The sequence below is a fragment of the Athene noctua genome, chromosome Z (assembly GCF_965140245.1).
Source record: "Athene noctua chromosome Z, bAthNoc1.hap1.1, whole genome shotgun sequence".
NCBI lineage: Eukaryota > Metazoa > Chordata > Aves > Strigiformes > Strigidae > Athene > Athene noctua.
Genome location: NC_134077.1, coordinates 3038491 through 3052364, shown reverse-complemented (window position 1 = coordinate 3052364; position 13874 = coordinate 3038491). Strand labels below are relative to the sequence as shown.

The 13874-nt window shown below is 48.2% G+C and overlaps 1 protein-coding gene across 1 annotated transcript in view; it reads right to left on the bottom strand.

Annotated features, from left to right (window-relative positions):
• Positions 1–6250, bottom strand: part of CFAP53 (cilia and flagella associated protein 53) — a 36150-nt gene extending 29900 nt beyond the window's left edge. Inside the window, exons 1-3 of the mRNA XM_074932894.1 lie at positions 6161–6250; positions 4720–4946; positions 1376–1549 (exon numbers count right to left, since the gene is read on the bottom strand). Coding sequence (XP_074788995.1) covers positions 1376–1549; positions 4720–4946; positions 6161–6220 — 461 coding nt within the window. The 5' untranslated portion in view covers positions 6221–6250. The remainder of the gene's footprint in view (positions 1–1375; positions 1550–4719; positions 4947–6160) is intronic.
• Between the last annotated feature and the right edge of the window lie 7624 nt (positions 6251–13874).

Below are 13874 nucleotides of genomic sequence, written 5' to 3'. Positions count from 1 at the left end.
GAAGGATGATGGGAATGATCCCATGAGACTGCGTGCACCATATATCAGTAGGTTGTACTGGGAAGAAGGAGGACCTGAGACATTAAGACAGGCAACTGCAGCATGAAAGTCCAAGTACATATCACCAATTGATGAAATTTGCTGGTGGGGTTCATTTTGCAATTAAAATAGCTGAAATTAGGCATCTAAAATGGGAGTCTACATGTGAACTGAACTCCCGTTCTAATCAATGGGAACCTGATCAATGCAGTCAGTGGAAGCTGGGTGCAGTTCACCCAGCAGACTGGTCTATGCCAGCTTTAGGATGACATTAGGTTCCTTTAACTGTCCTGATCTCAATGAAGATCTACTGAGTAGAACACAGTCTCAGATTCCTAGTGAATATAAAGATACCAACACATAGACACCTACCTTCAGGTGTCTAAATCACACGCTGAATCCCTTCTCCTTGGCACGTAAGACAAGCTACAAGTACAAAAGAAAAGGTGCTCCAGCAGCATCTCCTCTAAACAATTTTAAACGTGAATTTCAACCACTTTGTGAGATGGGTAGAGAACAAACTAGGAATTGTAAATTGTGAGGGCCATATTTTAAAGCCAGCATGTGAATTAAGAAGCGCATACGCTGCCTTAACAGCTGTCTCGGTCAATAAACCCCACATTTAAGAAACCAACATTTATCTGTGAAATTAGTTAATCAGAGTTTATACACAAGTGAAAGCGTCAATATTTATCCCGAGCCTCTGCACACTGACAAGTCAGTGTTGTGGTTTTCCATAGCACTGTAGGAGACCAGGAAGAGACACTTCCAATGGTTACAATTAAATTACATGAATATTTTTTTTTCCCCATTCTCAGAAAACCAGATTTCCAAGAACTGAACAAGTCATAATTCATGCCAAGGCCTCAGGGCCTGATAAGCACCTGCAAATCTTAATGACTTCAAAAGATGTTGCCAAAATCAGGAAGGTTTGGCACAGAATTTCAGGTTGCATTAAAACCTTAGCTTCGACTGGTGCTCTTTAAAAGTATACAATAAATAAAACCACTGTCTTTTTGGACACACTTAACATTTCAAGAATCTTCAGTGTATTAGCTTAATAAGCATGACTGAGGCCAAATTAACCTTCCATGAAACTTTTTCACTCCAGTAGTATAAAGCTGAAATGGAACTACACGCCAGAACAAGGAATTACAAAACAACTGACTTGGCAGGTGAAAATGCAGGGATGCTCACCTTAATTTTTTTTTGTTCTATCATTTTAACCACATTCACCTTTCCTTCCTCAGTTTATTATTATCACCTTCTTGTTAAACTGCCTCTTTATATTTACTTCAGGCAAATTCTCTTTTATAACTTATTTTTACAGCGATACCTGAATTGCTGCTCTCGTTTTTCAGCCACCAGTTGTTGTCTTTCTTTTTCTCTCTTCTCTCTCAGTAATTTTGTTCGCTCCCTCATTTTCTCTTGTTTCTCCTGTACCGTTTCTTCAAGTGAGTCCATCTCAGCAAAATACCTGTTTTCCTCTGCCTCCAGGAGCTCACGAAGCCTGCAATGGAAATGTTTAAATAAAAGCTAAAACAATCCTTCTGTTGAATGACAAAGTTCTATTTTATTTGTTATGGCCACAAAAAGGGTACTGGGCTCCATTCAACACTTCCTACAAAAGAAAACATCCAAGAGAACATAAAATTTTTACTCAGGGATCATTCCTGCTGTGCCCACAGAGGGGATCTTTCAGCACAGCAGGAGTGATTATGTCCTGGCAGAATTTAAGCTCCTTATCTTACAAACCCCTTTCCAGTGATGCTTTACAACTTCAGTCCCCTGTTAAATGGATCCTTCTAATTTCTAGGCTACATTTTTCACTGGTTTGATCATGTACTATTGCTATCCTTCAGTGTAATCGCACCCTCCTCTCCGCATCTATAATTCTATCTTCTCTTAAATTACTTTTTATTTTAGCATCACGCTGTAAACCACTTCATCCTGAAGGATCTCTGATGAGAAAATCATGTCGAATTGGTAATTTTTAAACACACCACCATTTAACTCTCTATTAATCCTAGCAGCAAGAAACCTGGGCCTAAGGAATCCAGAAACTCACTAATTCCAGGACAAATGCTATAGCAGCCTCTGGGAAATGACTCTCCCTTCTACACAAAGGGATGCCCCTACTACTGTGTGGACCTACACTGGCACTGCTGGTGGGAGTTACAGCAGCAAAGCCAGAGACCTGCTGATGCTGGGAACTGAACTGTACTCTCTTCACCAGGTACTGAGGCAAGTCTCCCTGCAAAAACAGAACGGAGATCTTAAGCAGCTAAAAAAAAACCAAACCCCATGAAGTTCAACAAAGATCCTGCATCTGGGGAGGAATAACCTCATGCTGGCAGCTGGCTGGCTGGGAAGTGGCTCTGCAGAAATGGATGTGGGGGGCCTGGAAGAGAAGCCGAAGGTAAGGCAGCGATGCACCCTTGAGGCAAAGGTGGCCAACAGCATCTTGGGCTGCAAGAGGAAAGGCACTGCTAGCTCTGAGGGAGGTGATCCTTCACAGAAACACCTCGGCTGGAAAAGCCCTTGCAGCTCCTCCAGCCCAACCATGACCCTCCCCCTGACCGTTCCCAACTCCCCCAGATCCCTCAGCGCTGCCTCAGCCCGACTCTTCAACCCCTCCAGGGATCCCGGGGACTCCCCCCTGCCCTGGGCAGCCCATTCCAACGCCCAACAGCCCCTTCTGCACAGAAATCCTTCCTCAGAGCCAGCCTGACCCTGCCCTGGGCAGCTTGAGGCCATTCCCTCGGGGCCTGGCGCTGGGGCCTTGGCTCCAGAGACTCATCCCCCCTCTCTGCACCCTCCTGGCAGGGAGTTGCAGAGGGCCAGGAGGTCTCCCCTCAGCCTCCTCTTCTCCAGACTGAACCCCCCCAGTTCCCCCAGCCGCTCCCCAGCAGACCTGTGCTCCAGACCCTGCCCCAGCTCCGTTGCCCTTCTCTGGACACGCTCGAGTCATTCAATGGCCTTTTTGGGGTGAGGGGCCCAACACTGAACCCCCTCAGCGAGGGGCGGCCTCCCCAGTGCCGAGCCCAGGGCTCAGATCCCTTCCCTGTCCCTGCTGGCCACGCCAGTGCTGACACAAGCCAGGATGCCATTGCCCTCCTTGGCCCCCTGGGCACACCCTGGCTCATTCTCACCCCCCCCAGTCCCTCTCTGACTGGCAGCTCTCCAGCCACTCCTCCCCAGGCCTGTAGCCCTGCTGGGGGTTGTTGTGGCCCAAGGGCAGCCCCCGGCATTTGCCCTCAGTGAAACTCCCCCAGTTGGGCTCAGCCCATGGCTCCAGCCTGGCCAGGTCTCTGCAGCCTCCCCACCCTCGAACAGATCAACACTCCCACCCAGCTGGGTGTCATCTGCAAACTGACTGAGGGTGCCCTCGATCCCCTCGTCTGGATCATCAATAAAGATGTTAAACAGGAGCGGCCCCAACACCCAGCCCTGGGGGACACCACTTCCTCTCAGCACTGATGGGACCTCACCTGAAGTGCTGGGCCCAGTTCTGGGCTCCCAGTACAGCACAGAAACCAACTCAGTGGAGCAAGCTCAGTGAACAGTCACTAAAATGCTTAAGGGACTGGAACAGCTCTCCTAAAAGGAGAATGTCTCCTAAAGCTGTCTCTCTCCTGTGAGATCTGGGACTGTTGAGCCTGGAGAGAAGGTTCAGGGGGATCTTATCAATGTATACAAACACCTGAAGGGAGGGAATGTAGAAAAGTGAGACAGCTTCTTCTCAGTAGTACCAGATGACACAACAAGAGGCAACAGGCACAAATTAAAACATGTCAAATTCCACCTTAACACAAGAAAACACATTTTTTTTACTGTGATGGTGCTCAAATACTGGAACAGCTTGCCCACAGGGGTGATGGAGTCTCTGTGTGTGGAGATAAGCGAAACTCAAATGGATACAGTTCTGGGGAACCTGCTCTAGGGGACTGCTTGAGCAGGAGGTTAGACTAGATTATCTCAGGAGGTTCCTTCCAACCTCAGTGTACAATTGTTGGTGTACAATTCCTGTCCCATGAAGACACATTGAACCATCCCAAACTGATGAACTTCACAGCTCCAATGTCACTTAACACAAAAGAGTAACTGAAAAATTAAATCATGATTTTATTTATGAGATCAGCACACTTCTGTTCTTTACAAGACAGTAATATGCCTTACCGTTATTATTTTTGAAAGATTTATAATTTTTTTTTTTTCAAATGCCTGTGCTGCAAAGCGTTACTTGCAGGACCTAAACATTAACTTGTTGACGTTGCAACAAAACCCTCAGTTACACCCAACAATAAAAGCTTCTGACACTTTGATCAAGTACTCTTCACTCTCTTTAAAAATCAAGCAACAAAAGTGCTGTAATACTACTTTTATCTTGCATTTGGCAGACAATGCTCTAAATGCCACCTAAACTGTACTAGTTACTATGAATACATATCTCTAGGGACTGGCCCAGTGATTAACAGCGGGAGCCCCAAAGCTGCCTGACCACTAATAAAGCCCCCCTATGCTTCCTGTTACAATGAATAACAAATACCATGCCATGATGGATTGTGTAACATACAGAGCTGAGCTCAACAGCGTGTTTGTCCCCTAATCATTCCTCTAAGCATACAGTTCAGTTGCAAACAGTAGGGCAGATATTAATATTTGCTACTTGTTTGCTACCTCTCTCGTCTCTCCTCAGTCCTTGACAGATATTCCTGCATTGTCGCATCCACTTTCCTCTGCACAGCCCCGTGCAGCCATTTTAGTTCGTTGCGTTGATGCCACTCATAGACCTCACGATGCTGGTTGTAGAGTTTTAACAAACGAGCATCTTCCAGGAGTTCCTCTTCTTTCCGTCTGCGGGCCAAGAGGAAATCACTTATTTGTCCTTTAGGAGGCTTGGCTCTCTGTAAGAGAAAGCATATGTCAGTGGTGAAAATAAAATCAGTTATTCTGCTTTTTCTTTTTTTTTTTAGTTGAATTCATGACCAAATAAGTATATAACACCAAATGATGAGAATTTGGGATTAGAGGTAAATACCAACAGACCTTGCCTTGAAGACCACACCACCACTACAAGAGCATGAAATAGCTTCAGGACCAAGTACTTGCCTGTTGCCTATATATCCCCGGTGTTTACAGTTTGCTTTACAAACACCGTTCTCAGCACAGGTAACCTCCAGCCACCTCCTGCTCTGGCACAGCTCCCCAGGGCTCTAAGCGGCTCCTCACTCACTGCTGCACCCCACTGCACACACAAGGGGCCCATGTACCCTCAAAGCAACATGGACAGTAGGATCGAGGACCCCCTCAGCCTCCAGGAGCAGGACTTGAGGGGGTTTGGGGGTGGAAAACTGACTGGGCTGGCAGCCCAGAAAGCCCCCGTGTGCTGGGCTGCACCCAGAGCAGGGTGGGCAGCAGGGCCAGGGGGGGATTCTCCCCTCTGCTCCGCTCTGGGAGACCCCCCTGCAGGGCTGGGTCCAGCTCTGGGGCACCAACAGCAGAAGGACACGGACCTGCTGGAGCGGGGCCAGAGGAGGCCACGGAGATGCTGGGGGGGCTGGAGCCCCCCTGTGAGGACAGGCTGGGAGAGTTGGGGGGTTCAGCTGGAGAAGAGAAGGCTCCGGGGAGACCTTAGAGCGGCCCCCCAGGGCTGAAAGGGGCTGCGGGAAAGGGGGGGGATAGGATGAGGGGGAACGATTTAAACTCGCAGAGGGAAGGTTTAGATGAGACCTAATGAAGAAATTGTTCCCTGTGAGGGGGGTGAGGCCCTGGCACAGGCTGCCCAGAGAAGCTGTGGCTGCCCCCTCCCTGGCAGGGTTCAAGGCCAGGTTGGACGGGGCTTTGGGCAACCTGGGCTGGTGGAAGGTGGCCCTGCCCGGGGCAGGGGGTTGAACCGAACGACCTTTAAGGTCCCTTCCGCTCTGCGAGTGCCCACTTGGACCAGCTCCCCCACGGACACACAGCAGATGGCAGCGGGTGCTCCCAAGCCCCTCAGCCCGCACCGCACGGGGCTCCCCGTCCCGCAGCGCTCCCGGATCCCCTCAGAGAGCCCCGCCCCAAGGACCCCGCACCCCTCCGGAGCGGAGGGGCCTCCACCCGCCCGGGCGCAGCCCCTCACCACTGCTACGGAGCGCGGGAAGGGACCGGTCACCTCCCGGCACCGCCGCGGCGCCGCCATGGCCGAGGCCGCGTCCCCGTTACTATAGCGAAGCCGGGCGGCGGAAGTGACGTCACGACGCACGGGGATAGACGTGCGCCCGCTGCATGGCGGGAACGCTGAGGGAGGCGGCGGGGTTGTCATGGCGCCGGGAGGCGGGCCTGGCTGCCCCCCCCCACCCCCTCCGCCGCTTCCAGCACCGGCTGTGCCGGCGCTACCGGCCCGCAGCCAGCGCCGGGCAGCCGTGAGGAACCTCAGGTCCCGGTCGCGTATCAGTCCCACAGCGCCCAGCCCCTGGAGCCCTTCGTTCCCTCGTGAAGTGCCTCCAGTGAGAACGGAGGCTGGCACAAAGGGGCGCGACAGTGAAAAAGTTTTAAGTTAAAAGCAAAGAAAAAGGAAGTGTTACCGTGAATTCGGTCTCAGAAGAACCCCCTAAGACTTATTTTGAAGTTTTAGCCGGCAGGCAGTCTGTATGGTAGTGCTGAATGCACGGGGGATCCCGCTAACCGAGCATGCCAGTCGACAAAAGCACACTTTATATACAATAAAAGAAGTGAATATTAAGGTAATTCTCGAAAAGTACACACCTATTTCCAGAGGTTCTAATGCATATATTAATATATTGCGCAAACGTACTAAAATCTGTGGAAGGGTCTCTGAGGGGGGCTTCTGTGGGGGGTTTCAGTGGTCTGGGGTAGTCCCTAGTGGTTGTTGAAGAGGTAGTTCAGTGCCCTCCCCACGAACTCTGAAATTATTGTCATATGTGGCCTTGTCTTGGCTCATTGCTCCGTCTGTAAAGTTTCTCAGCTTTCTTATCTTTGGTTCCCACAGGTGTCTTCTGGTTTCTCTGCCCTCCCCGAGTCGTACCAGCACAGTTGCAAAAATTACATCCTTGGGTGAATTCTTGTCTGAGGCCCCTTCAAGCAATTAGCACCGGCTGCTTGCAGGCATCAGCTACAGGCATCAGAAGATCCGAGTTTAAGGGTAAGAATGGGTTCGGTGGGTTGATTGTGGCTGTGTGAACGCCACAGCATCAGCAAACTGGTCAGAATCAGCAGACTCCATGTCCAGGCCTCTTATGGAACATGTCCTGCCGATGGACAGGTTCTGGAGCTGCCCGAAGCACAGGAAAACAGAGAAATAAAAGACTGGCTGTGGATCAGCAATTGCTTCGAGTTCATTGCCCAGAAAGAAGTCACAGGGACAAGCTGTTGCTGAAGCTTTGAAACCCTGGAACACAGATACGGCCAAGAATTTTGCTTGCTTGCAGATAATCAGGACTTGGCTGATAACAAGTTGCAAAAAAAAAAAAGATCCAAAGGGAGAAAGGTCAATGTTTAAAGCTGACTGTTCTTCTCACTGAAGCTTGTTCTCATCCAGCTGAAACCTGCAGTGCAATTTCTTCACATGAAAGTGATGGGATGCTTGTACAATCAAAGCTCTATGATATGCTTTTACATAATGGAGAGTGTGTTATGCCACCATGGTAGTGCTTGAACTGGAATCTCTTTATTCCAGTAGAGCCTTATGCAATTACCCTCTTGTGACTTTGGGATGTTTGGGAGAGGGAGACAATTTCACAGCAGGGAACTGTGACTTTTCCCCCTGAAAAGACTCATATTTCAGTGTTGGTAGGGCTGAATTTCTTGGTATATTATAGTTTTGCCTCATATTTTATGGGGTGTTTGCCTTAGTCTTAACATTTACACAAAAACACAGATCAATTTTATGTGTAATAAATAGATACAGACAGTATACAAACATGCAGCGCTTCCATTTGTTGGAGATCTAAAAAACAATAAGGGGGATGTGGCTCCTCCCATCCCCCTTTTAATGTTTTTTGTGAAGTCCCTCCACCAGCTTTGAAAAGATTTCCTCCTGAAAAAGCAAATTTTAGTCCAAAGGCAGAAGGGATGACTTGCAACTTTGAGTTTATTTTACATTAACTTTAGATGAAGAAACAGATTCTCCTTAACTTACATGCCAAAGGGGATTCTGGTCTCTGTGTTGTCCTCCAGGGTTTCCTTGCTATGCCATATGGTCTATCCTGGGTTTGCTGGCTTGAATTCCCATTCCTGAAACCTCTCTCTAAGGAACAGCCAAGGAACTTCGTATCAGCACTAGCATGGCCAGCAGGGACAGGGAAGGGATCTGAGCCCTGTGCTCGGCACTGGGGAGGCCGCCCCTCGCTGAGGGGGTTCAGTGTTGGGCCCCTCACCCCAAAAAGGCCATTGAATGACTCGAGCGTGGCCAGAGAAGGGCAACGGAGCTGGGGCAGGGTCTGGAGCACAGGTCTGCTGGGGAGCGGCTGGGGGAACTGGGGGGGTTCAGTCTGGAGAAGAGGAGGCTGAGGGGAGACCTCCTGGCCCTCTGCAACTCCCTGCCAGGAGGGGGCAGAGAGGGGGGATGAGTCTCTGGAGCCAAGGCCCCAGCGCCAGGCCCCGAGGGAATGGCCTCAAGCTGCCCAGGCAGGGTCAGGCTGGCTCTGAGGAAGGATTTCTGTGCAGAAGGGGCTGTTGGGCGTTGGAATGGGCTGCCCAGGGCAGGGGGGAGTCCCCGGGATCCCTGGGGGGGTTGAAGAGTCGGGCTGAGCCAGCGCTGAGGGATCTGGGGGAGTTGGGAACGGTCAGGGGGAGGGTCATGGTTGGGCTGGAGGAGCTGCAAGGGCTTTTCCAACCCAGATGACTCTGTCATTCTGTAACTTTCCAGTAAAAATCCCCATTTGATATTCAGGTGTCAACAACTGCACAAAAGTCAGAGCTTTAGATGTGGGCTGAGGTTTCAAACTGTTTTCAGGGGAGTGCTGCCAGCCACAGAAGGGGATGGGATCACGCCTCTTTTCTCTCACCATTCAGACAGATCAGCACCAAGATACAGCTCGTTTCGCTAAAGCCTGATGATGGGATGACCTGGTTCTGGGGCTTGATCTGCCTTGGCTCACCTGCATAAACGCTGATGTTGGCAGGAGGGAAGGGCTAGGAAGGAGTGGGGGGTAGGACAGCACCACATCATGAGTTAAAACGACTTGGCAAACAGGAGCTGTTTTTCAAAAGCAAAATCTGTGGTGGGAAAATCCAGCAAGGACAGTAGAGCCTTTCTGCTCATCGAGGAAGTATGAGAAGTTGACTGACATCAAGTGATGAACAATTCCCCCTTTGTACAAAATAAACCTTTTACTTCTTCCCCTAGAAGAAAAATTAACTCAATTTAAGGGAACCAAAGTCATCACCACCCCTCATAAAAGACAAAACTTTTCCCACAGTGGCTGCCTATTCCTTTTTTGTGGGATTGTGGTGGCTGCTTGAGCCAGCACTTGGGCACACCGGGTCCCTTCCTTCTACAGGATGAAAAGTCCTTTTCCCCCCACAGACACTTCCCAGGGGAGCTCTGAGAAGTTGCCAGTTCCTCTCTGGTTCTCAGCTGTCCTGGGGTTTCCTCACCAGTCACACTCCAGACTGTCTCAGATTCCTCCAGTCATGCTCCCTTCGAATTGTGGGGGCATGAAAAATGAAAAACAATCTGCAAAACACTTGCTTAGGGAAATCATGACTCCCGTTTTGTATGACTTTTGGGTACTTTTATTCATTTTTTTTGAAGGATTTGCTGTTTGCTCAGATCCACATGACTGGCTGAGTCAGGAAGAGGGATAGGAGAGTCACACCAACATGCCTCCAGTGACATGCTTCGCATGAGCAGCAGAGCACAGAACTTTTCCTAATGTACATTAAAAATACAAGTTAAAAATAAAGCTTTACCTTCAGCCATGTGTCACGGCTGGTACCTGCCAGCCAGCACCTCGTGTCTTGGTGCAGAGCCCCAGCTGCAGCAGGAATGTGCCATTTCCCCCAAGGAAGCAGCCTCTCATCTCAGCTCTCCTTTCTCACCTTCAGGATTAATTGGAATTCATGGTGGTACTAAGTACTGCAGCCTGAGAGTCCTGCAGATGTTTCGTCGTGCAGCTGGAAGCAGCGTTGACTATCAGTGTTCTTTGGGGTTATCTGTAACAAAGCGTGTGTTTCTGTGGCGGCCGTGTATCTCCCCATGGAATCGTTTCTAGTGTGGGCACACCATTTGGAGGTAATTCTGAATGTTTAATCAACGCCGAGCTTCACGGGAGGACTGAGAAATTTTGAGTTGGAGCCTACAAGTAGCGGGTTGGCTTTCAAATATTAGCAGCTGAAATGAGATCTGAGAACCTTCTGAGTGGAGAAAGGAGGTGGCAGATGAGATGGGTCTACATTTAGGCCTTGGCTGGTGGTGTCAGCTGTGTGCACGGGTCATGCTTGGTCATTGTGGTTTAAATGTAGAAATGCAAAGATCAGAGAGTCCTTCCCCGACCATGTCTGAGCCAGGCGCCATCAGACAAATGTTGGTTTTTACCCCCAACCCGCACAGCGGAAGGGAGTGGAGGAGAAGATCAGCTGCTCTCCTCTCTCCACGCCCAAAGGCAAGTAGAGAAGATGTTAATTCTCCTTTCGTTCTCTCAACCTTGAAAGAGCAAAGAGTAACCACAAAAAGGGAACACGGCGTGGAGAAAGGGTGAATAATACCAGCATGAGATCATCATGAGCATGTATCTCAGGGCTGCCCCACCAGTGGATTTATACAGTTTGATGGATCCAGCCATTAAAACTGCACTTATTCCTGAAAAGCTTCCTGTGGTCCTTCCCTACTTCCCTGCCCCAAGACCTGACCCGCCAGTGCTCTCCTTAGCAAACTTCTCCTCCTTGCACGCTCCAGGTTTCACTGGGAAGACTCTGTTCTTCTGCCTGGGCTTGCTGGTACCCAGTGCTGCCAGTATTTCTGCCCCTCTAGACCTACTGGTTTAAGTGCTGTGCTGGACACAGCCCCAGAATCTCATCTGGTTTTAGGTGCCAACCTTTTACCGCTGCAACTGGGATCTAGAGACCATACTTTGACTTGCTTTAGCTCATAACTACAACGAAACATCACAAGAGCTAACCAGGCATCTGTCAAGGTTTCATCACCTACGTCCTACCTGGTTGTCCTTGGTCAGCAAGAGGAGTGAGAGCGGTGGTGGAGTGGTCAGAATTCCTCTCCTGGCAAATCAGGGTCGACAGAGCAAAGGAGAGCATGAGGCTTGAAATCTCTGCAGGTGCAGCTTCGGGGTGGGTGTAGTGTTGTCTATAGTACCTGCTCAGCAGAGTACTGAGGTGTGGTGGAAATCCAAATTCCACGTCAAGCACTATGGCAAGGTCTAAACTTCAAACCCTGACATGTAAATGCTCCAGCTGCCGTGGCGGGCTCTCTGCTGGCGTGGGATGGAGAGCCATGTAGAGTCCTTGCCTTCCTGATTAAACTCCATGCTGGAACAATTTCCCTACTGTAAAAATGAGAAAATGTGAATATGTGTTGCTGGGAAACACATTTTTTTCATGACTGGGACAAGAACTGAGTGTGTAACCTCCCCCGGAGTACTGAAAGAGGAACTGAAAGTATTTGAGTTTTGAGTTCTTCAAACTTCACTTTTCGCTAATTTTGTGATCTCCGTTAAAGATTATTTCAGTGGTTTTAGCTAAAAAGCTATCTCTCCTGACTGTAAATTTCCTTCCTGTTATTTTTACATGAGACTTTTCAAGTGATCCAAACCACTCAGAGAAATAAGATCATGCCCTATGAAAGGTGCTTCTGTGTCATCCTCACATGCCAACCACAGGAGACTGATTTTCTGTCCTCATTGCACCACTGGTCACCAAAAAGTCCAGCACAATTGACAGCTGGAACAGCAGAAAGCAGGGATCAAGGTTAGAATCAACGGGAGAATGAGGAAAGGATGGGTTATGCTGAGGTTTGATAAATTGATGGTTTTCGAATGAGCTTTGTGGCTTTATCCTAGATAACTTTGAAAGTCCTTCCAGTCGTCTTAGAGCTGTTGGCAGTGAGGGTTTTGGGAGGGAGGTGAGGTGCTAGCTGGCTGAGAAAGGGGGAATATAGGCTTCATTTAACAAAAAAAATAAAAAAGAAAAAAAGGGAAGGGCTTGGAAATTACAGGCCAATTAACTTCAGTTCCTGAAAAACATCAAAGAGACAGAGGAATAAATAATTGGGAAATCATTCGTAAGCAGCTAAGAAGAAAATATGGAGCTGAATACCAGTCAACGTAGATTTGTCAAGGGCAAATGGTTTCACTTTAATCTCATTTCCTTCTGTGACGGGTAACAGGCCTCGTGGGGAAAGAAGCAATAAATATCATATGATAAGGCTTTTAACACCTCCCTGCACCCCATGGCAGCTTCATTCCCACTGCCTGTTGCGAGTGATCTTCAGCCCAGTGAGAGTCATTTGTGATTTGCTGTCACCTGGGCTCCTGTGTTTTAATTTCAGTAATAACCTGAAGGAGAGAATAGAGAAATTAAATCTGGAGAGCACATGGAGGTGGCAAGGGCTAGGACTGGGGTAGGGATGGAGTTTCCAAATGGTCTTGAGGATTTGGAGGAAAGGGGCTGAAAAATCAGATATGGTGCAGAAGGGACAAGGACAGCTGACTCGGAAGTGGTTCCTTTGACAGAAATAGATCTGGGTTAATAGATGATCACAAGGTGGAAGTGAGTCAGTGATGCCACGGCGCTGCAGGAGAAGCCAGTGGGCTGCGGTGTCCTCTTTGGCACAGCTAAACCCTCAGGGAACATGCTCCCCATTTTTAGGCATTTCAAGAAAAATGGGGCTTCATGGGAGAGAATCAGTTCTGGAAAATACCAGAGCTGACAAGTTGTTTAGTCTAGCAGGAAGAAAATTAAAAAGTGATATTTTCAGATATAGGTCTGATGTGCAGAAGGGAATTTTTATCTTTACATCATTGTTGCCTGGTGGATAAGGGAAAAAAGATCATTTTCCTTCCAGTGCAAACTGTTGAGCTTCCATGTGGCAAAACAGGCAATAAATAAATCAGTGGGAAACAGGTTGTTTTCTTAATGTATTCAGACTTAAACCAAACAAACCCACCCAGTTAATCCAGGGCAAAAGGTCCCAAGGCAAAGAGCAGCTCTGGAACCTGAGCCTTCTTTCTGTTATTGTGTTAGATACTTTTAATTTCCCTTTTTTCCTCACTCCTTTCCAAAGCTGACTGAAACTTCCAGTTTACTGCTTTTTGGAAATCCCGTGTTCAACAGGAAATTCCTGATTTTAAGACTAATTTGGTTGAGAATGATGCAGAATATCACAACCGGGGCTGTCTGCGATGGTTGGGATACGTTTCCACAGGCACATCCTTGTTCTGGCAAGTTACTTTTGAGGCCAACTTTAATACAAAAGCAGCCGTTGTTGATTTTAATAACATTTTGTTTTGAAAGAAACAGCATACAGCTGGTAACATTTTGATTAAGAATGCTGGTTTGTTCTCATTCTGAAACTACCTTTATTTTATTTTTAAATAAAATAGAGAACTAAAAAGCAACCAAAATGGAAACAGTATTTTGAGATTAAAGAAAGATGGGGTTTGGTTGGCAAGGTGGTTTCCCTGTTGTTTGGGTTGGTTTTTTTTTTTTAGTCTGTCACATTTAATTTCAAATGAAACTTCAGGATTTGCCCTTTTATTCTCCTTTAAAGTATTTCCCCTAGTCATTCGCACAAAATTATGAAGATAAACTGTTTCCAGGCGTTTTCCTTTCTTTATTAACACCTCAGCCTGCCACGCTGCAAGGAAAAGGGAAAATAC